The sequence below is a fragment of the Lampetra fluviatilis genome, chromosome 27 (genome assembly GCF_964198595.1).
Source record: "Lampetra fluviatilis chromosome 27, kcLamFluv1.1, whole genome shotgun sequence".
In the NCBI taxonomy this organism is placed as follows: domain Eukaryota; kingdom Metazoa; phylum Chordata; class Hyperoartia; order Petromyzontiformes; family Petromyzontidae; genus Lampetra; species Lampetra fluviatilis.
The window spans coordinates 9995005-10017655 of NC_136301.1; the positions used below are offsets into that span (position 1 = coordinate 9995005).

At 52.0% G+C, this 22651-nt stretch overlaps 1 protein-coding gene across 1 annotated transcript in view; it reads left to right on the top strand.

The window, feature by feature from the left end:
• The first annotated feature begins 7859 nt into the window (after nucleotides 1–7859).
• The window catches only part of LOC144942474 (annexin A5-like), a 32162-nt gene continuing 17370 nt past the window's right edge, over nucleotides 7860–22651 (top strand). The window contains exons 1-14 of the mRNA XM_078869341.1: nucleotides 7860–7969; nucleotides 11037–11083; nucleotides 11523–11607; nucleotides 12059–12153; nucleotides 13088–13201; nucleotides 14433–14523; nucleotides 14979–15058; nucleotides 15189–15245; nucleotides 15392–15485; nucleotides 16749–16844; nucleotides 17116–17174; nucleotides 18419–18541; nucleotides 20789–20841; nucleotides 21135–21204. Of these exons, the coding sequence (XP_078725467.1) occupies nucleotides 11072–11083; nucleotides 11523–11607; nucleotides 12059–12153; nucleotides 13088–13201; nucleotides 14433–14523; nucleotides 14979–15058; nucleotides 15189–15245; nucleotides 15392–15485; nucleotides 16749–16844; nucleotides 17116–17174; nucleotides 18419–18541; nucleotides 20789–20841; nucleotides 21135–21204 (1029 nt within the window). The 5' untranslated portion in view covers nucleotides 7860–7969; nucleotides 11037–11071. The remainder of the gene's footprint in view (nucleotides 7970–11036; nucleotides 11084–11522; nucleotides 11608–12058; nucleotides 12154–13087; nucleotides 13202–14432; nucleotides 14524–14978; nucleotides 15059–15188; nucleotides 15246–15391; nucleotides 15486–16748; nucleotides 16845–17115; nucleotides 17175–18418; nucleotides 18542–20788; nucleotides 20842–21134; nucleotides 21205–22651) is intronic.

The following is a 22651-nucleotide window of genomic DNA, read 5'->3' on the forward strand; positions in this document are numbered from 1 at the left end:
GACTTCACTGCGGTTAACAATTTGTGTACCACCGCCATATTGATGGCACTTGATGTCATGCGATGAGAGGACATCGGCGACCAGAGAGACTTGCGTTGAAACTAGGAAGGGCCCAAGGATGGACCCGTGTGGTCCGCCAAATCTGTACGGCTGTACAGGCAATGACTGTTCGTCACCCATCTTGATGCCCTGTGGTCGACCACGGAGGCATGACTCAATGCACACCGATACCCTTGACCTTAGCCACTCGATGAACATCTCACGGTGGATGGTGTCGAATGTGGCTGAGAGATCTGTGGTGCACCGATCATCCACGATCTTGTGGAGGTTGGAATCTGCCCATGGCAGCGACGTAGGTGGAGTAACCTCTTCGGATGAAGGCACTCTCTGACCTTTAAAATAGTACTCAGCTTTGAGATCGGGAGATAGTTTTTCTGGGCCACTGCGCCATTTCTAATCGGTCTGGAACACAGCCCTCACTGAACAAAAGATTTTGCCAGGTGGACAATCGGCGGCGCAAGCAGCGTCCGAGCATTATTTGAGAATCGAGGTGTGGATGTGGTCGAGTGGCGATGTTTTGATAATTGTTTTTTTTTTACCCTTTTATCTGGCAACAAAACTGACACCTTTTTTACAAGGACAGTGCATACATTATCAAAGTTATGTTTTTTGTTTGCATTCCGACTGCAGGTATTGTGGTCAATGCATACATGACTCCTTGTAAAAAAGGTGTCAATTTTGTTGCCAGATAAAAGGGTAAAAAAACCAATTATAATATTTTGTTACTGGCAAATGAGGTTCCATTAGTGGCGATGTTTGATTAGGCAGCCGTGCGGTGAACATCGGCACCTCTGCCAACGACGCTGCTGCCAGCGTCTCTAATTTTGCATCGGTTCCATGTTGGTCAAAACGCAGATGGCAGACCGGGAGAATGCGTTTCCTTAAAGTTAGAAACTGCCGTCTTGATCGTCAATATTTTATTGACGGAGGACGTCAAGTTTCAAGTTTCATTTCAAGTTTCATTTATTAGGTATAGCCCTGTGAGCCATGGGGCTCTTAAGTCGGGTGCAACCGCAACAAACAAAATATGAACACAGAACATCTTAAAGTGACGACGCGTAACAGAAACATCCTCGAATAAACCAGCAAATATTCAACAAAAACGTATTAAAACGCTGTGTGCAAAAATCCCAATGTGGTGCAAGTCAACAATAACAACCATGAGACATTTTAGATTAACCATATGTTTTCGCATCACCAAAATGGAGCTATAAAAACAATGTAACAACAGTAATCATAGGAACTGTGATTCAAATCTACGTCGCAAGTCCTGTGCACAGAGCGGGTTGACTCGTTGATGGGTGGTTGGAGTGCTGCAAACGCTTCGCGATGCGATGCAGATCACACGTGGGTCGCGAGCCAACTGGTTGGCGCGCAGGGCATCGAACGGTCTGCGAGGCTCAATAATAAGTCGGCTGGCAGATCTCCAGTCGGCTCTGTAAGCGAGTCGGACATTCTGGGAACCGGCTTTCTTCTAAAGAAGCTGCAGCCTCCCCCGGGGTCTGCTTCGCAGCAATCGCCTTCGGTGACAGATGGGCCCGAGGTTCATCAAGAACAGCGGTGATGTCATTTTCAAATTTAACTGCAAATTAATTGACCGTCGATGCAGGATTTTAGACACGTCGATGTTAGACGAGAATTCTGAGGGAAAGCATCGTGGTCCAGCCGTTTCCAGTCTCTGTATGATATCGTCATGATGGGTGGGTGAAAAACACTGGTCTACAGCCAAAATGGTTCCGAAATAAATGTAGTCCGACTTTACTAATTCTGGGTCACTGAGAATGAAAATTATGCTTTAAATTGTTGATTGGCTCTAGTGTTCAAGATATTTGTCTCGGCCTCGCTATGCGCTGCGTTGCACGCTATCCGAGTAGTTTACCTCGCATCCGATAAACTTTCAAAGCCAGGGTGAACATCCGACTCCAAACGTAATTTATTTATTTGAACGAGGTAAAACTGATGGAAAAACACAGCACAAATACACCATCTGTTAATACTTGAAACATCAACACAATGTATGAACACTACAGCATCACAACATTGTCCTAGATAACATCTTTCTCAACAATAGATCCTGGATGGACCAGGCACCCACACCAGCACCGAACAGCTATACAATAGAACAAGCTACTGTGTTAAATAAAGGCACATCGTGTAATCATCACACTGCACCCCAGATGTACAGTATTACACATAACACTAAATTGTGGATGAGATATTTCGTCATCCTTGCTCTCAAGATTGCAATATAGTTACTTGGGTACAAGTTTGACTCGACTTATTCAATTATAAGTGACATTCACAAGAAGGCAAGTTGCAGGCTTCGTTGTTATCTAGGCCTCGTATTTATCATAATTTAACAGCATTATAAAGGCATTTACAGCATTATAACAGTAATTCTAACATTATATCATAATTCCCAGTATTACAAGAACATGAACGAACTTACAGACAATGCTTCTTAAAGTCCCACAATGGACAATTGCAGCTGCCTTCACTGGGACGCGATGTGTGCCGCCATCTTGAACTCTGTGTAATGGCGGACCCCCAGCCTCGTGGCTGAAAGGCTGTCAAATCGGAACTTCCTGGTCACGTGACCAAACTCAATCTCAAAACAGGAAATTCCTGTGTACTCACACCCCCACTCCTGCCGTGGAGTAAAACACCTGCCGTTAGGCAGAACAATATTCTACTGGGTCAGTATATACGACCCTTGACTTGGGAATGGCGGAGAATAAGTGAGATATAAAGGGAAGCGATCTCAATGTAAACCAGAAGTGACTAAAATACATCTTTGACTTGATCTATGACTGGATTTGGACAGTACTTGCTTTTTGAGCAAAACAATGAATGATGCAATCTGAACCTGGTATTGCGTCATATATGATATGAATTGCATCATGTTATTCCTCAAAGTCATGTATGATGCAAATGTAATAAAGGACTTCGTCACACACTGCTGGTCTCCGTTGCTCTTTATTTAGCTTCTTGCTCGCACCCCGCTGGTCCTGACAGCGGACCAGCGTCTCCTCACGAGCGCCCCGCACGCGCTCCCTCGTCAGTCCTTCCACTCCCCCACTCCGCACACCGCTGGCCAACGGTGTGCCGAAGCTCCTCCAGTCGTGGCTGCTGGCGCGGATCCACTCCGGCCACCCAACGTGGTCCAGCTTTGTGACTCTCCCAACTGACTCGGAGCCCTTCCGGGCTCCCACCTATATCCCCTTTACCACGTGATCCTGTCTCCTCCCCTTCCGGACCGTCACATCCGGCCTTCCCATAGCGCCCTGCCGGCTCCACCCCCATTCAACTCACTTCCGATTGGACCCGAGGTGAACGGAAGGCCCTCCCATACGCCCCCATACTGGGCTCCGCCTCCCAATACCCCGGGCCGTATGATTGGGCCAGAGCCCAGCAGCGAACCCCGTTTATGCTCGCATTCCATAATCATAACTAGGCTTCCATCCCTCTGCTGAACAAATTGCCCCATATCAGCTCTAGAAATCATACAGTGTCGTGCTCTCTTATTTGTCAGTGTTGGATTTTGCAAAGGGACACATTTCTGTTTAGCCAAAGTGAGCAGAGATGCCTCGTACTTGTGTGAACAAAGCAGATAACTTCTGCCATGTTTGTGGTGAAGTGACTTATGCATCACAAAAGCGCAGTATAACCACCATGGGTAAGAAAGCATATCACCTTTATTTTGGCTGCAAAATTGGAGATCAGGACAAGATGTGTGCCCCACACACATGCCGCAACACTTGTGCAACGAGTCTTTGCCAGTGGTTCATCAGGAAAATAAAATCTATGCCTTTTGCAGTGCTAATGATTTGGAGAGAGCCAACAGATCATATCAGCAATTGTTACTTCTGCATGGCGCCTCCAGTTGGGAAAGGTGAGTTGAAAAAGTGCACTGTGCATTATCGAAACATTCCATCAGCTATACGCCCAGTACCCCACGAAGAAGGACTACCGGTTCCTGATACACCAAGAATCATTCTCACTTGGGTCAGACGAGGAAGAGGAAAAAGATGAAACTTCTGGTCCTGAGCCATCAAGGTCACATGACCCAGATTTTCTCCCATCCTCCTCCTCTGAACCACACCTCATAACACAAGGTGAACTGACAGACCTTGTCAGGGATTTGGAACTACCCAAGAGTAAGGCAGAGCTGATGGGTTCCAGGCTGCAGCAGTGGAATCTCCTGGCAGGTGATGTTAGGGTTTCCATGTTCCGTGACCGTCAAAAGGATCTTGTGCCATTATTATCAATATAATGAGATCTTGTAGCCTGCAACAACATCGATGGTGTGGTGGCAGACCTCAACATTGTTCATGATCCAGATGAGTGGAGACTGTTAATTGATTAATCGAAGATGAGTCTTAAAACTGTTTCGCTGCATAATGGCAATGTTTTGCCATCAATTCCAGTTGGTCATGCAGTCCATATGAAGGTCTGATAAAGAATTTTGTCAAAGCCATGGACAAAACACAAGCAGCTTTCAAGTACCTCCGTGGAAATCTCCCAAGGTTAAGTGAAGCTAAGATGAAGGAAGGTGTCTCTGTTGGTCCTCAGATTCGTGAACTTCTTCGAGATTATGCATTTGACAGTGCATTGCGTGGCAAGGAAAAGACGGCATGGAAAGCCTTCCAATTAGTGGCAACACATTTTATAGGAAACAACAAGGCAGACAACTACAGGGAGTTGGTGGAAAACCTCCGTTAAATGATACAAAAGCCTTGCTTGCAACATGTCACAAAGATACATTTTTTGCACTCTCATCGAGATTTTTTTGAACAGAACTGCGGAGCAGTGAGCGACGGGCGTGGCGAGCGATTTCACCAGGACATTGCAACAATGGAGAAACGCTCTCAGGGCAAATTGGCACCCATCAATGCTTGCAGACTATTGCTGGACAGTGACAAGAGTTGATCAATTTAATGAATACAAGAGACAAGCCAAGAAGCGCCGAGTAGACACTGAATAAGGACTAAACTATGTACTTATATCTTCTTGGTTCTTTCGGTAAAGTCACGTAGAAGGGAAATAATAAAAGAAAAAAAATTAAACATAATAAAATAATTCAGTCTTTCCGACAGACCTGTTCTTCACCTGAGGACGGCTGCTTGCGTTGTGGCCGAAACGTCGTGAGAATAATTGTATTGTGTTTTTTTTTATTATTTTATTATTTCCCTTCTTTACCGAAAGAACCAAGAAGATGAATCCCTGCAGTGACGAAAGCTTTAAATAGAAATTTATGTACTTATAGATACATGATAGTTTTTTGCCTTTTGTTTCATAATACATTTTATTTATATAACCCTTTTGCTGATTTGTAAAGTGTTACATGAACAGCACAGGTGACATGTTATCATGTAAAGCAACCATAAACACGTGAAAAGACCTACATTTTATGAGTAAAACGCTACTATTTACGCAATATGCATAGAAGTTAAATGTAAAAAACTGAAATATCTTGGGAACAGTAGCCCATCAATTGTTTTAATTGTCATATTTGAATGCAGCACGTCAAAATCCACAACAGACAGCACATTTCATCTCTGAAGCAGACGACGTCTAAAAACATTGCAGACCAGTGCAAACGGTAACGCAGGTGTGCACGTCACGAGACTGTGATCCGAAATACTCACCGCTGATGTGCTGGGTTAAACTGGTAAATACCTTTCGATTTAAAGCTTTCGTGACTGCAGGGATTCATCTTCTTGGTTCTTTCGGTAAAGTCACGTAGAAGGGAAGTAATAAAATAATAAAAATAAAACATCATAAACTACAATTCTCACGACGTTTCGGCCACAACGCAAGCAGCCATCCTCAGGTGAAGAACAGGTCTGTCGGAAAGACAGCGTCTGAATGAATGTCGGAAAGACAGCGTCTGAATGAACGCTGTCTTCCCGACAGACCTGTTCTTCACCTGAGGACAGCTGCTTGCGTTGTGACCGAAACGTCGTGAGAATTGTATTTTATGATGTTTTATTTTTATTATTGTATTATTCCCCTTCTACGTGACTTTACCGAAAGAACCAAGAAGATGAATCCCTGCAGTCACGAAAGCTTTAAATCTAAATTTCACTGCGTTCTCAAAGTGCGCTTAGAATGGCAGAAGCACCGTGGTGACGTATCCGCCACTTAGTGATGAACCCGTTTGTTTAGGTTATTAACCGCACCCTCTCAGCACTCCCCACAGCCGATAAAAGCAATAAAGGGCCGTCCATAAATGACGTCACGCGATTTTGGAAGATTTTTGACCCCCCCCCTTCGTCACACGACGTCACAAAAAGTCAGACCCCCCCAAAAAATAAAACATGCTTCAAATCGCTTTAAACTATTGTCATTGTAGTGCGTATTTAATGTGGCGCTGCACTCTGATGTTTTAGGAGAAACCATTTATTAAAAAGTCTATTTCATGAAGTAGAATGTGTTGTCTATATTTATTTAAAGTTGCGCATTTTGATGTGACGTCACATTTCAAAACCCCCCCCCTCGTCACACATCGTCACAAATGTCTGACCCCCCCACTAGGTGCGTGACGTCATTTATGGACGGCTCCTATCCACCCCGCGCAGTGTACTAACCGCGAGACCTGGAGTTTGGGAAACCCTGGTTAATGGATGTGTGTGTGATCAATAGAGCGATATTATAGTGATTGAATACCTGTGAAATCATTAGCGCTTTCTGATCGTGAATGGATCTCTGTGCGATCAATACAGACATGCGAGTGAGTGATCTCTGTGCGGTCAATATATCTAATCGAGAGTGTGCGATCAATATATCTAATCGAGAGTTAATGGATCGTTGTGTGATAAATATATCTAATCGAGAGTGAATGGATCGTTGTGTGATCAATAGAGATAATCGATAGTGAATGGATCTGTGTATGATCAATAAAGCCGTATGAGAGTGAGTCGATCTGTGTGATCAAAATAGCTACACGAGTGAGTGATCTTTGTGTGATCAATATAGCCATATGAGAGTGAGTGTATCTCTGTGTGATCAATAGCGATACTAGAGAGCTATATGAGAGTGAGTGATATCTGTGTGATCAATATATATAATCGAGAGTGAATGGATATCTGTGTGATCAATATAGCCATATGACAGTGAATGATCTCTGTGTGATCAATATATATAATCGAGAGTGAATGATTCTCTGTGTGATCAATATAGCCATATGAGAGTGAGTGGATATCTGTGTGATAATATATTTAATCGAGAGTGAATGGATATCTGTGTGATCAATATAGCCATATGACAGTGAATGATCTCTGTGTGATCAATATATATCAACGAGAGTGAATGATTATCTGTGTGATCAATATAGCCATATGAGAGTGAGTGATATCTGTGTGATCAATATATATATAATCGAGAGTGAATGGATATCTGTGTGATCAATATAGCCCTATGACAGTGAGTGATCTCTGTGTGATCAATATATATAATCGAGAGTGAATGGACCTCTGTGCGACCAACCGAGCTCTGGGAGGGTGACCGGGTTCCCCCGTGTACGTCAACAGATCTCTGCGTGATCAACGCTCGCAATCGATCTGGCCACGATTGATCATCGCGACGTCTGAGACCTCCCCAAGTCACCAACTGAAGGCGACGTTGATGGGAGATTCACGGCTGCGTCGTCAGCGCGCGAATCGACTCGATTAGAATCGATTTCCGCGCGACTCTTAATAGGCTCGGACGCAGCAGTGGGAATCGATTTATGAGCAGGTGAATCGACTACGCCGCCACTGTTAATAGACTCGTGCATCGATTCATCTCGCACGGCGGGTGAGGCGGAATCGATTCGGGGAGTTCCGAGCGGATTCAGATAAATTCCGGAGTTTGTGACGTGGGCAGGGCGCGGCACGGAGGGAGAGAGACGGAGAGAGCCGGCGTACAGGTGAGACACGGGGGCCAGGTGAGACACGGGGGGAGATGGAGGAGACACGGGGGAGATGATAGAGACACGAGGGGAGATGATATAGATACGAGGGAGATGGAGGAGACACGGGGGAGATGATAGAGACACGGGGGAGATGGAGGAGACACGGGGGGAGACACGGGGGAAGACACGGGGGGAGGCACGGAGAGAGACACGGGGGGAGATGATAGAAACACGGGGAGACACGGGGGGAGACACGGTGGGAGACACGGGGAGAGACACGGTGGGAGACAGAGACTGAGTATAATGTGATTCTCTGGATTATGAGATGCACTTTCCCCGACTGCACTGTGAAAGCCAAAGTTTGGCTGCGTTTTGTAATAAAGTTTGGACGAGTGCGCGCGTTGGGAGACCAGATCTGTGACACTTTATTGACTCGGGCCATGTGGTGTTGGGTTTGTGCGGCTTTACAATCCGGACGATCGCGGGTCACGGTGAAGGTCACGGTGAGGAGGTTCGCGGATTCACGATGAGTGGTGGTGATGGTGGTGGTGCTAATCATGATAGTGGTGGTCATGATGATGATAATGATTGTGGTGGTGGTGGTGGTGATAGTGGTGGTGCTAATAATGATAGTGGTGGTCATGATGATGATGATTGTGGTGGTGGTGATAGTGGTGGTGATGTTAATAATGATAGTGGTGGTCATGATGATGATAATGATTGTGGTGGTGGTAGTGGTGCTAATAATGATAGTGGTGGTCATGATGATGATGATTGTGGTGGTGATAGTGGTGATGCTAATAATGATAGTGGTGGTCATGATGATGATGATGATTGTGGTGGTGGTGATGGCGAGAGAGGGACTTTTCGAAGTGGAGGAGTGTGAGGGAAGAAGCGGAGAGAGGTGAGGGGAGTGAGTTAGTGGTGAGTGGTGAGGAGTGAGTGAGTTGGTGGTGAGTTGGTGGTGAATTGGTGGTGAGTTGTTAGTGAGTTTGTGGGGAGCGGCAGTGTAGTCATTAGCGAACTGCGATACAAACCCGGTAACTCGAGTTCGATTCCCGCTCACGGCCACCACCGGTGACGATTATCTCAACCGGTCCTGGGCCTCCCCTAGGTCGACTCCGCCTCGAATGAGTTCCTGGTGCGATGTGTAAACATCACTTCTCGGGAGACAAAGGCGGCCGGGCGTGGCGCTGGCCACCGACCCCCTCGTGTGCCGTACCGGCCTTCATAGGTGCTACTCGCAAACAGCACTTGCCCCAAGAGCCTTTTGGAGGCGACACGGGAGGGGGATGTTTGTCTTTGTTTTCACGGGAGGGCATCATTTGAAGATAGATCCTGGGTCTGTAACGCTGCGAGCCTGGGGAATTCTGCCGGTAACTGTGAGGGCCTTCGCGAGAGTTTTACTGGAGGTGGTGTTGGCTGGACGGGTGGGTGAGTGGGCTACCTGGTGGACCTTTGTATTTGTGTGTGGGTGGTTGAGTGTGTCTGTCGATGGTTGCCGCGGTTGAACAATTGGAGCCGCTCTGCTCGTGGTCATTTAGTGACTCGTGGCTCGTCCCAAAACCACCCTGGGTTCAACACCCAGACCGCGGTGCGAGACAGGTCCAACCGGTCTCGCCGGGTCTCGCACGGCAGTGAGAGGGCGAGTGGCGTTGTTTGAATAGGGATGAGTGGGCGTGTGTGTGTGTGTGCGCACGCGTGTTATTGGGGAGCGGTAGTGTCGGGGTTGGCCTTTGGAAACCCGGCGACCCGAGTTCCATTCATCGCCGAACCGGTCCTGGGCCTTAATCAAGGTCCGCTCGGCCTCTGAACACGTGGTGCGATGTGTAAACATGGAAGACAAAGGCGGCCTGGCGTGGTTGCTGGACAATCGCCGCCGCCTCGTGCGCCGTGCCGGCCTTGACCGGGGCTACTCGCTCACAGCACTTGTCCCAAAAGTATGGCAAGGCTATACGGGGGATCTTTGTCTTTGTACTGTACATGTACATAGTATGGGGAGCAGCGGTGCAGCAGTTAGCGCGCTGAGCGAGGAACCCGCCGACCCCAAGTTCGATTCCCACGTGTTGACTATTTGAAGGCGGTCCTGGGCCTCCCCTAGATCGACTCGGCCTCAAATGAGTACCTGTTACGGAGTCGTCCCGAGGATTATGCTCGGCATATACAACTTCGTCTTCCGGAAGATGATGATGATGATGATAAATCGGCCGGATTATAAGTGGCACCATCCGGCTCCACCTCTTAAATACGCGGTAGGGTAGGGAGGAGGTTGATTAATGCGCAGCAGCGGCGGCTTTTGGCTGACCATTGATCAAAAGGCGCTCACTACGTCGCGCGCTTTCAGCTGCACTTCTGCGGCCGTCTGGAACTCTCCTCCGGCATTAGGAAGCCACGGAGGCTCTGCAACTTTGAAGTCGTCGAGGTCGATGAGCTCATTTCTTTTAGAACTATTTTTTTACGTTTAGTTCGTTGTCCTCCCCGAAATAAGTTCAACATCCGCCAACAATTATTTTTTATTTTTCGATTTAAAGCTTTCGTGACTGCAGGGATTCATATGTTTGGTTCTTTCGGTAAAGTCACGTAGAAGGGAAATAATAAAATAATAACAAATACAACATAATAAAATACAATTCTCACGACGTTTCGGCCACAACGCAAGCAGCCGTCCTCAGGTGAAGAACAGGTCTGTCGGAAAGACAGCGTCTGAATGAACACCACCAAGCTTAGCAGCAATATACGCTGCCGACAGACCTGTTCTTTACCTGAGGACGGCTGCTTGCGTTGTGTCCGAAACGTGGTGAGAATTATTTTATTATGTTTTATTTTCATTATTTCCCTTCTACGTGACTTTACCGAAAGAACCAAGAACTATTATTTTTTATTTGACCAGCTAAGGCCCACCGAGCTGCATTGCTCTTGGTCAGAAGCGACCTCGCCACAAATGACAGCTCAAAAGAGAACTGGCTTATCACGTGGACATTTATTGTAGCCAAATATACATCCAGTATGATGAGCGAGCGAATGAGTGAATGCATCTCACATTCGTGTCCTGTTGCCCCCTGGTTCTGTCCCGTGTCTCCAGAATTTTGTTGTCCACTCATCTGAAAACGAGCATCTATGGCGGCTAAGGTATGTCCACATGTCTCCCGAGTCTCGTGTCCACATGTCCACATGTCCCCATGTCCTCATGTCTCCCGAGTCTCGTGTCCACATGTCCACATGTCCCCATGTCCTCATGTCTCCCGAGTCTCGTGTCCACATGTCCCCATATCCCCATGTCCACATGTCCACATGTCCCCATATCCTCATGTCCACATGTCTCCCGAGTCTCGTGTCCCCATGTCCACATGTCCACATGCCTCCCGAGTCTCCAAGTCCCTGTGTCCCTGGGTTCTCATGTCCCTCAGTCCCCGTGTCTCCCCGAGTCCCTTTGTCCCCGAGTCTGTCTCGAGGTGTCTCAGAATCTACCCCTGCCCCTCCCCCCAAGCGTCTCTCTCCCTCCAAGCTCTCTGACCCCCATGACCCCTGTCCCCCCCCCGCCCACCACGTGTTGACCTCCAACCCCCAGGGGTCACGTGGGACCATCCGGGACTTCCCGGGATTCAACGCAGATGCGGACGCGCAGACGCTGCGCAAGGCCATGAAGGGCTTCGGTGAGCGGCGGGGTCCAGGTCGCGAGGTCAAGGTCGCGAGGTCAAGGTCGCGAGGTCGCGGTCACAGCTCCATGGGTCGAGCTCAGGGGGTTAAGGTCAATAGGTCGCGTTCATGTGGGTCGGGCAAAGTGGATCGGTTGTCAAGGGGTCTGTCGTGAGTTTGGGGCCAGCGTGAAGAGGTCAAATGGATGGGATCCGGGTGTTTGGGGGGTCAGAGGAGGCGACATGGATGCAGCGTTGGAAGTTTGTCAACGTCAGATGTACGTCCGTCTCCCCGTGTCTCTCTGTGTCCCCCTGACCCCGTGGTGTGTCTCCCCCCCGTGTCTCCCCCCGTGTCTCCGTGTCTTCCCCCGTGTCCCCCCCGTGTACCCCCCGTGTCTCCCCCGTGTCCCCCTGACCCCGTGGTGTGTCTCTCCCGTGTGTCCCCCGTGTCTCCCCCGTGTCTCCCCAGGCACGGATGAGAAGGCCATCGTCGATGTCCTCACGCGGCGCAGCTTCGCCCAGAGACAGAAAATCATCGAGGCCTTCAAGACCGCTTTCGGCAGGGTGGGCTCATGATAGCCGTGTCTGTGAGGTCGGAGTGGCTGCGTCATAGTCGATATGAACAGCAGAGGGCAGCACTGACACACTCGCACCCTGCCGCACGAGAGCAGTGCCCCTCGCTTGAGATCCATAGACTCACCACACAGAGACCCACAGACTCGTCACACAGAGACCCACAGACTCGTCACACAGACCCACAGACTCACCACACAGAGACCCACAGACTCACCACACAGAGACCCATAGACTCACCACACAGAGACCCATAGACTCACCACACAGAGACCCACAGACTCATCAAACAGAGACCCACAGACTCATCAAACAGAGACCCACAGACTCATCACACAGAGACCCACAGACTCGCCACACAGACCCAGACTCACCACACAGAGACCCACAGACTCACCACACAGAGACCCACAGACTCACCACACAGAGACCCACAGACTCACCACACAGAGACCCACAGACTCACCACACAGAGACCCACAGACTCACCACACAGAGACCCACAGACTCACCACACAGAGACCCACAGACTCGCCACACAGAGACCCACAGACTCGCCACACAGAGACCCACAGACTCGCCACACCGAAACCCATAGACTCGCCACACAGAGATTCATAGACTCACCACACAGAGACCCATAGACTCGCCACACCGAGACCCATAGACTCGCCACAAAGAGACCCATAGACTCACCACACAGAGAACCAGCGACTCGCCACGATTCCATCTCTCTGCTGGGCAGCTGTTTATAATGGTGGGGTGTGGGGGGGGTGGTGGGGGACACGTTTCTTAGATCCCCCCCCACCTCCCAACCCCCCCTCCCCGACCACTGCCCACACAGCAGCAGTAGCGCAGTGAGTCTGTGGTGGGCGGGGTAAGTTGTGGCTACTCCCACGTGACTCCCCCCCCCCCCCCCCCACAGGACTTGGTGGCGGATGTGAAGTCGGAGGTGTCGGGGACGCTGGAGCTGGTGCTGGTGGCGCTGCTCACGGCGCCCGACAAATACGACGCCGCCGAGATGAAGTTCGCTCTCAAGGTGAGAGAGCGGGGGGAGGGGGGAGAGCGGGGAGAGATGTTAGGAGGGGGGAGAGCGGGGGGGGGGATAGCGGGGGGGGGGGATAGTGGGGGGGGGGGGTAGCGGGGGGAGGTTGGGGAGAGCGGTTGCGGAGAGGGAGGGGGAGAGCGGTTGGGGAGAGGGGGGGGGAGAGCGGGGGCGGGGGAGAGGTTGGGGAGGGGGGGGTTGGAGAGAGCGGGGGGGGGGAGTTTGGGGAGTGGTAGTGTAGTGGTTAGTGGCGCTGTGCTTGAAACCCAGTGACCCGAGTTTGATTCCCATTCACGGCGACAATCACCAGTGATGATTTTATCCTCAAATGGGTACCTGGCATTGTGTATAAACACCGCCACTAGGTGGACAAAACCAGCCGGGCGTGGTGCTGGCCACCCACCCCCTCGTGTGCCGTGTTGGACTTACTAGTTGCTGCTTGCTAACAGCACTTGCCCCAAGAGCCTCTTCGAGGCTACATGGGGATTCTTTGCCTTTGTGTACACGGAGGGGCATTATTTGAAGATAGATCCTGGGTCTCTGACAATGCGAGGCTGGGGAATGCGGTAACTGTGAGGGCCTTCGCGAGAGGTTTACTGGAGGTGGTGTGGGTGGGTGGGTGGGCATGTGGGTGGTGAGGTGGGTATGTGGATGGTTTTATGAACGACTGGGTGTTTAGGGTTAGCAATTTGTCGTATTATCCGGGTGTATAGCAAATGCAAAAATACAATTACTTTACTATGCAAGTACAAAATTCATGTTTTAATATGTTTTTAAGGGCCCCTTTATAACCTATGCTACAGGCCCCGCACTAGCTTAATCCAGCGGTGGGGATGTGGGTGGGTATGTGGGTGGGTGGGTATGTGGGTGAGTGAGTGGGTGGGTATGTGGGTGAGTGAGTGGGTGGGTATGTGGGTGAGTGAGTGGGTGGGTATGTGGGTGAGTGAGTGGGTGGGTGAGTGGGTATGTGAGTGGGTGCGTGGGTATGTGGGTGGGTGGGTATGTGAATGGGTATGTGGGTGGGTATGGGAGTGGTTGGTTTAGTGGGTGGGTGGGTGGGTATGTGAGTGGGTGGGTTAGTGGGTGGGTGGATGGGTATGTGGGTGGGTGAGTGGGTGAGTGGTGGGTGGTTGGGTGTGGGTGGGTGCATGGGTGTGTGGGTGTGTGGGTGGGTGGGTGAGTAAACGCGTGTGGGTGGGTGAGTAAATGCACGTGTGTCCCCCAGGGGGCTGGCACTGACGAGGACATCCTCATCGAGGTGCTGGCGTCACGCACGAACCGCCAGTTGCAGGCGCTGGTGCGGGCCTACAAGCACGGTGAGCTGTGACGGTGGGTGGGGTGGTGGGTGGGGTGGTGGGTGGGGTGGTGAGCTGTGATGGTGGGTGGGGTGGTGTAGTGGGTGGGGTGGTAGGTGGCTCTGCCCCCCCCCACCCCCGGTCTGGAGGAGGGGGGAGGGGCTGGCTCCCCCCAACACTGCGTTGTGGACAAGGAGATTGGTGCATGCGATGTGTTGTCTCTGTATCACAGCGTGTGTGTGTCTCACTGTCTGTGTGTCTCACTGTCTGTGTCTCTCACTGTGTGTGTGTCTCACTGTGTGTGTGTGTCACTGTCTGCGTGTCTCACTCTGTGTGTGTGTGTGTCACCCTGTGTGTGTGTGTCTCACTGTCACTGTGTGTGTCTCACTGTCACTGTGTGTGTCTCACTGTGTGTATGTGTCTCACTGTCACTGTGTGTGTCTCACTGTGTGTGTGTCCGTGTGTCTGTGGAACAGACTACGACGGCAGCTTGGAGGATGCCATCTGCTCCGATACCGACCACTACTTCCAGCGCATGCTCGTGGCCCTGCTGCAGGTACCGCGACGGTAGCGGCAGTGGCGGCGGCGGTGGTGGTGATGGTGGTGGTGGTGGAGTTGATTGATGGTGGTTCTGTGCATGGCGGTGGAGTTGACGGTTCTTGTTGGGATCTCCATGTCACCCCCAGGGCAACAGGGATGATGATGGACCGGTGGACGCCGAGCTGGTGAAGAAGGACGCGCAGGTGAGCGGTGCACCTCCCCGTGCAGGCGACGCCGCGTACCCAACCCCCCATTAACCCCCCCGCTCCTGGCCCTGCTTGGCCCCCTGGTGGTGGTGGTGGTGTTGGTGTTGTGGGGCCGTGTCAAGTGCTAAACCTCTCCGCCCCAGGTGCTGCTCGAGGCCGGCGAGAAGAGCTGGGGAACCGACGAGGAGAAGTTCATCACCGTGATGTGTCTACGCAGCTTCGCGCACCTGCGCAGAGGTGCGGGGTGGGGGGGACAGGACGTGGTGGGGGGGGCTTGGGGAGTCGTCTCAATCGGTCAACCCATGGCAGAGGTCGCAAACGGGTTTTAATTCCTTACCCGTACCCGGCCGCACCAGGGTCGCAAACGGGTACCCGTTCCCTACCCGAAATGAGTGACAAACGGTTACTCACCAGTGACTCACGGCCTACCCGTATCCGGCCGCACCAGGGTCGCAAACGGGTACCCGTACCTGTACCTGGCCGGGTACGGGTAGCCGGGTATCGGGTACCCGGTTGCGACCTCTGACCCACGGCCCCCGGGGCTGTCCCGTGACCTGCTCTTCCTGCCGGCAGCGGGGGGAGGGGCCTTCCCACGCTTCGCGGGATGGCCTCGAAGTGCACCTAGCCTGGCACAAGCGCCACGGTGGCCTTACCCCCGCCACTTGGTGGCGAATAGCGGCTGCTGTTGTTGTTGTTGTGCATGCACATGGTCGGCGCAGTGCGCTGCGAACCCAGCGGCCCAGAGTTTGATTGCCACTCGTGGCCGACTCCGGTGACGATTGCCTGGACCGGCCCTGGGCAATCCACTAGGTCGACGCGGCCTCGAATGACCACCTGGTGCGGTGTTTTAAATATCAGCACTGGGAAGACAAAGGCGGCCGGGCGTGGCATGGTCACGCTGGCCACAACCTCGCCTGCCTTCGTAGGCGCTCCTAACTACTCGCTAGCGGCACTTTGCCCTGTAGTCCGTGTGGGCTACACGGGAGAGCTTTGTCCGTGTACCGTGCACTCTCTGTGCACTGTGTGTGTGCTCAACTTCTTTTCGCAACGTACGTCAACGACCGTGCCAATCGGAAGTTTGGGGGATGTAAAAGTGCATCGCTCCTCCATATCGGAAGAGCGTTCCAGACGACCGCAGAACCGCATCTGAAGGCGCGCGCGACGCAGTGACCAACTTTTGATCGATGGTCAGACAAAAGCCGCCGCTGCTGCGGATTAATCGACCTCCTCCCTACCCTACCGCGTGTTTAAGAGGCGGAGCCGGATGGTGCCAATTATAATCCAGCCGATTTATCATCATCATCATCATCTTCTGGAAGACGAAGTTGTTTTTGCCGATGGCCAGCCAAACGCAGCCGCGTGAGATGACCCCAAGTCCACGTCGGATGACCCCAGGTGCACGTCGGATGACCCCAGGTCCGTGTGTGCGTGTGTGTGCGTGTGTGCGTGTGTGCGTGTGTGTGTGTGTGTGCGTGTGTGTGCGTGTGTGTGTGTGTGCAGTGGTGGACGAGTACAAGTCTCTGAGCAAGAAAACTCTGGAGGAGAGCATCCAGTCAGAGATGTCGGGCTCCTTGGAGAGACTGATGATGGCCGTGGGTACGCACTGACACTTGTACACACACACGTGTGTGTGTGTGTATACACGTGTGTGTGTGTGTGTTTATCTGCATATCCCCTTCATAAGTGCTTGCTGACAGCACTTGCTCCAAAAGTCTGTTGAGGCTACAGGGGGCATCTTTGTGTGTGTACAGGTGTAGACACACGCTTGTGTAAGTACACACGTGTTGTGCCCGTGTTGTGACCACGTGGGTACCCACCCCCCACTGACCCCCCCCCTCCTCACCCCCCACTGACCCCCCTCCCCTAGTCACGTGTGCTGTGAATACTCCCACCTACTTCGCTGAGCGACTCTACAAGGCCATGAAGGTGATGTGATAGTGGTGATGTGATAGTGGTGATGTGATGGTGGTGAGGTGATGGTGGTGAGGTGATGGTGGTGATGGTGGTGAGGTGATGGTGATGATGGTGGTGATGATGGTGGTGAGGTGATGGTGGTGAGGTGATGGTGGTGATGTTGGTGATGTTGGTGGTATGGTGGTGATGTGCTGGTGGTGGTGATGGTGGTGATGATGGTGGTGGTGGTGGTGATGGTGGTGATGATGGTGGTGGTGGTGGTGATGGTGGTGATGATGGTGGTGGTGAGGTGGTGATGATGATGGTGGTGGTGATGGTGGTGATGATGGTGGTGGTGAGGTGATGGTGGTGATGGTGGTGGTGAGGTGATGGTGGTGATGGTGGTGATGGTGGTGATGTTGGTGATGTTGGTGGTATGGTGGTGGTGGTGATGGTGGTGGTATGGTGGTGATGGTGGTGATGGTGGTGATGATGGTGGTGGTGAGGTGATGGTGGTGGTGAGGTGATGGTGGTGATGATGGTGGTGTGGTGATGGTGGTGATGTTGGTGATGTTGGTGGTATGGTGATGATGGTGGTGGTGGTGGTGGTGATGGTGGAGGTGGTGGTGGTGTGGTGGTGGTGAGGTGGTGGTGGTGAGGTGGTGGTGGTGGTGAGGTGGTGGTGGTGATGGTGGTGGTGGTGATGGTGGTGGTGGTGATGGTGGTGGTGATGATGGTGATGATGGTGATGATGGTGGTGATGGTGGCGGTATGGTGGTGATGGTGGTGGAGGTGGTGAGGTGATGGTGGTGATGGTGGTGATGGTGGCGGTATGGTGGTGATGGTGGTGGTGAGGTGGTGAGGTGATGAGGTGATGGTGGTGGTGAGGTGGTGAGGTGATGGTGGTGGTATGGTGGTGATGGTGGTGATGGTGGTGGTGAGGTGGTGAGGTGATGGTGGCGGTATGGTGGTGATGGTGGTGATGGTGGTGGTGAGGTGGTGTGGTGGTGAGGTGGTGTGGTGGTGGTGGTGAGGTGGTGGTGGTGAGGTGGTGATGGTGGTCACGTGGTGAGGTGGTGATGGTGGTGGTGATGGTGGTGGTGAGGTGGTATGGTGGTGGTGAGGTGGTATGGTGGTGGTGAGGTGGTGATGGTGGTCACGTGATGGTGGTGATGTTTGCTCACAGCTGCTGTGTCGGAGAGCTGGCCAAGGGCCCATGGTTGTTACGTAATGGGGTGCCGTGATGCTGTGTGTGTGATGCTGTGTGTGTGACGCAGGGTGCTGGCACGGACGAGCGCACGCTGCTGCGAGTCCTCGTCTCGCGCTCCGAGATCGACCTCGTGGACATCCAGGAGGTGTTCCTCAACAAGTACGGCGGCCCCCTGTCCACCTCCATCCAGGTGACGTCCTCCACAGCATCGCCTCGCTCGGAATCCGTGCGGTGACGACGGCGACGATGGTTGTGGTGATGGTGGTGATGGTGGTGATGGTGTTGATGGTGTTGCTGTGATGATGGTGTTGATGCTGTTAGTGATGATGATGGTTGTGGTGATGGTGGTGATGGTGGTGATGATGTTGCTGCGATGATGGTGATGATGGTGTTGATGATGATGGTGATTATGGTGTTGCTGTGATGATGGTGGTGATGGTGGTGACGGTGGTGACGGTGGTGACGACGATGATGGTTGTGGTGATGGTGATTATGGTGTTGCTGCGATGAAGATGATGATGGTGTTGATGGTGGTGGTCATGATGTTGCTGCGGTGATGGTGGTGTTGATGGTGTTGATGATGGTGTTGATGGTGTTGATGATGTTGCTGCGGTGATGGTGATGTTGATGATGATGTTGATGGTGTTGATGATGTTGATGGTGTTGATGGTGTTGATGATGATGATGATGGTGTTGATGATATTCTTAGGTTTTTTCGGTAAAGTAACGTAGGTAAAACATTAAAATTAATAAAAGTAAAATAAAATAAAATTCACGACGTTTCGGAGGCAACACAAGCTTCCGTCTTCAGGTGGAACCGTCACAGCCACGACAGCTGTATCAAGTAAATGAGAGATTGCAAGAGCTACCACTCCGTTTATATAATGGTTGGAGAGGGGGGAAGGGCCAAGTACAGCACACTTTTTATTCATATGGTAAGGTGAGGCTTAAGAGGGTGAGCCTTTGTTATGGAGAGGTACGGTTTGTGACTCAACCTGTGACAAGGAGAAAACAATTGAACATGGTAAACCTGTAATAGTTGTCTGTCAAGTAAGATTGGCCAAATAAGTGTAGTGAAATCTTTTTTGCATGGTTGATCACATCTTTCCAATGATTACTCAGTTTGTAACCATCATCACGGTTGAAATTATGTCTGTGTTTGTATATTTGTATGGCTTCGTGTACAAACCTTTGATGGTAGCCAGGAGGTTTGCAGAGAACCTTGGTCTCGGAAAAGCCAATTTCATGAGAGCCCCACCGAGTTGTAGCAATGATCGGCAACGGCCGAAGAATCAGTTCTGCCGTGTTTCAGATCTAACGTGTGCTCGCGGACACGATCAGAAACATGACGTTTCGTTTCTCCAATGTAGCAATCACCACAAATGCAACTCAATTTTTATACTCCAGGATACTGTAAGTCAGGAACGACATCCTTCACAGATAGAATCAGATCACGGATTTTATGCACTATACTGAATCGGACTTGGATCTTATGTTTGTTTAGAATTTTGGAGATATTTTTGGTCACGCCTGCTATGTATGGTAACGTGATAGTTTTGGTCGGAGTTTCATGTGGCTGTTTCTGTGTGGTGGGAAAAACAGCTTGGCGGATAGTGCGGTCAGAGTATCCGTTCATCCTGAGGGCCCGATGTACATGTCTTAATTCACCGGCCAGGTGGTGTTGGTCAGAAATGCCATGGGCTCTGTGGTATAGCGTTTTGATGAGAGAATTCTTTTGAGATGGGTGGTGGTGGGAATCCGGTTTCAAGTAGGAATCTGTGTGGGTGGCTTTCCTGTAGACAGAATGTCCCAAGGATCCGTCAATATACAAACACAGACATAATTTCAACCGTGATGATGGTTACAAACTGAGTAATCATTGGAAAGATGTGATCAACCATGCAAAAAAGATTTAACTACACTTATTTGGCCAATCTTATTTGACAGACATCTATTACAGGTTTACCATGTTCAGTTGTTTTCTCCTTGTTACAGATTGAGTCACAAACCGTACCTCTCCATAACAAAGGATCACCCTCTTAAGCCTCACCTTACCATATGAATAAAAAGTGTGCTGTACTTGGCCCTTCCCCCCTCTCCAACCATTATATAAACGGAGTGGTAGCTCCTGCAATCTCTAATTTACTTGATACAGCTGTCGTGGCTGTGACGGTTCCACCTGAAGACGGAAGCTTGTGTTGCCTCCGAAACGTCGTGAATTTTATTTTATTTTACTTTTATTAATTTTAATGTTTTACCTACGTGACTTTACCGAAAAAACCTAAGAATATGAATCCTTGCAGTCACGAAAGCTTCAAATCTAGGTGTTGATGATGGTGTTGATGATGGTGTTGATGATGGTGTTGATGATGGTGTTGATGATGGTGTTGATGATGATGGTGGTGATGGTGTTGACTGTGATGCTCCCCACCCTTAGGGGGAGGTGGGGGGAGACTTCAGGGAGACTCTGCTCAAGCTCTGCTCCCCTTAGTCGCCCTTAGCCACTCAGTCACCCTCCGTCACCCTCCGTTGCCCTCAACGTTGCCTTCAGTCGCCTTTAGTCACCCAGTCACCCTCACAGTCACCCACAGTCGCCCTCACAGTCACCCACAGTCGCCCTTATCGAAAACCTTCAGGGACCAAAGTCAACTCCAACTCCGGGATCAACTCGACTAAATGGACCACCACCACCAGCCTGTGCCAGCAGTCAACCCCAGGGTGGATGCAGCCCCACCAGTAGCCCGTGCCAGCAGTCGACCCTGGGGTGGATGCAGCCCCTCTAGCAAGCCCCTGCCTGGAGGCGACCCCGGGCGATGGCGCTGGGTAGACGGGGCTGGCTCCGGCACGGCCATCGTGTGAACCCCGCCACGTTCACCCCGGACCTGCTGCGATGGCTTCTCTCTCTCACGGCGTGGCGCGTGGGGGTGTCTGTGGGGGTGTGGTGTGTGTACGTGTGTGTGTCTGTGGGGGTGTGGTGTGTGTATGTGTGTCTGTGTGTCTGTGTGTGTGTAGTGTGGGGAGCGGTGGTGTAGCGGTTAGCGCGCTGTGCTATGAACCTAGCGACCCGGGTTCGATTCCCGCTCACGGCTAACACTAGTGACGATTATCTGAACCGGTCCTGGGCCTCCCCTAGGTCGACTCAGCCTAAAATGAGTACCTAGTGTGGTGTGTAAACATCGCCGCTAGGGAGACAAAGGCGGCCGGGCGTGGTGTTGGCCACCCACCCCCTCGTGTGCCGTGCTGGCCTTCATAGGTGCTCGCTAACAGCACTTGCCCCTACAGTCTGATAAGGCTACACGGCGGATCTTTGTCTTTGTGTCTGTGTGTGTGTGTTTGTACTTGGGCTCGGAGCAGGATCTCGCCATCCGTGCTACGTTACAGAGTAAACGGGGCCCGCTGGGGAGCATCGGCAGATGATTCGGATTGATTCGCGTCGTGATCTCGGCCACGTGGTTTTGTTGAAGCGACGAGGGAAAGTGGATAAAGGCGCAGGCCCTGCAATGTACTCGCTCCGCTCCATTTGTCATTCAACTGCGTCGCCGGTGGGGGTGGTGGGGTGTGGATGTTCAAGGTGCCGTGCCGGGAGATCGTAATCCGAATCCTGGAGGAGTAATCCGATGAGCTGTGAAGCTCTTCACAGATGTCCAGGAGGAGGAGGGGGGGGGGGCAGCGCTCCAGCACTGCCCCCATCCCGTTTGCTGTGCTGCCCCGCCGTGGGCTCGAGGGCGGCGCCGTACCTCGAAATAGCAACGAGGAACGGAGGTGGGGGGGGTGGTGAGGTGGTGAGGTGGGGGGGGGGGTGGTGAGGTGGTGAGGTGGGGGGGGGTGGTGAGGTGGTGGGGGGGGGGGTGGTTAGGTGGGGTGGGGTGGGGGGGGTGGTTAGGTGGGGTGGGGTAGGGTGGGGGGGTGGTTAGGTGGGGTGGTGTGGGGTGGGGGGGTGGTTAGGTGGGGTGGGGTGGGGGGGTGGTTAGGTGGGGTGGGGTGGGGGGGTGGTTAGGTGGGGTGGGGTGGGGTGGGGGGGTGGTTAGGTGGGGTGGGGTGGGGTGGGGGGGTGGTTAGGTGGGGTGGGGTGGGGTGGGGGGGTGGTTAGGTGGGGTGGGGTGGGGTGGGGGGGTGGTTAGGTGGGGTGGGGTGGGGTGGGGGGGTGGTTAGGTGGGGTGGGGTGGGGTGGGGGGGTGGTTAGGTGGGGTGGGGTGGGGTGGGGGGGGTGGTTAGGTGGGGTGGGGTGGGGTGGGGGGGTGGTTAGGTGGGGTGGGGTGGGGTGGGGTGGGTGGTTAGGTGGGGTGGGGTGGGGTGGTTA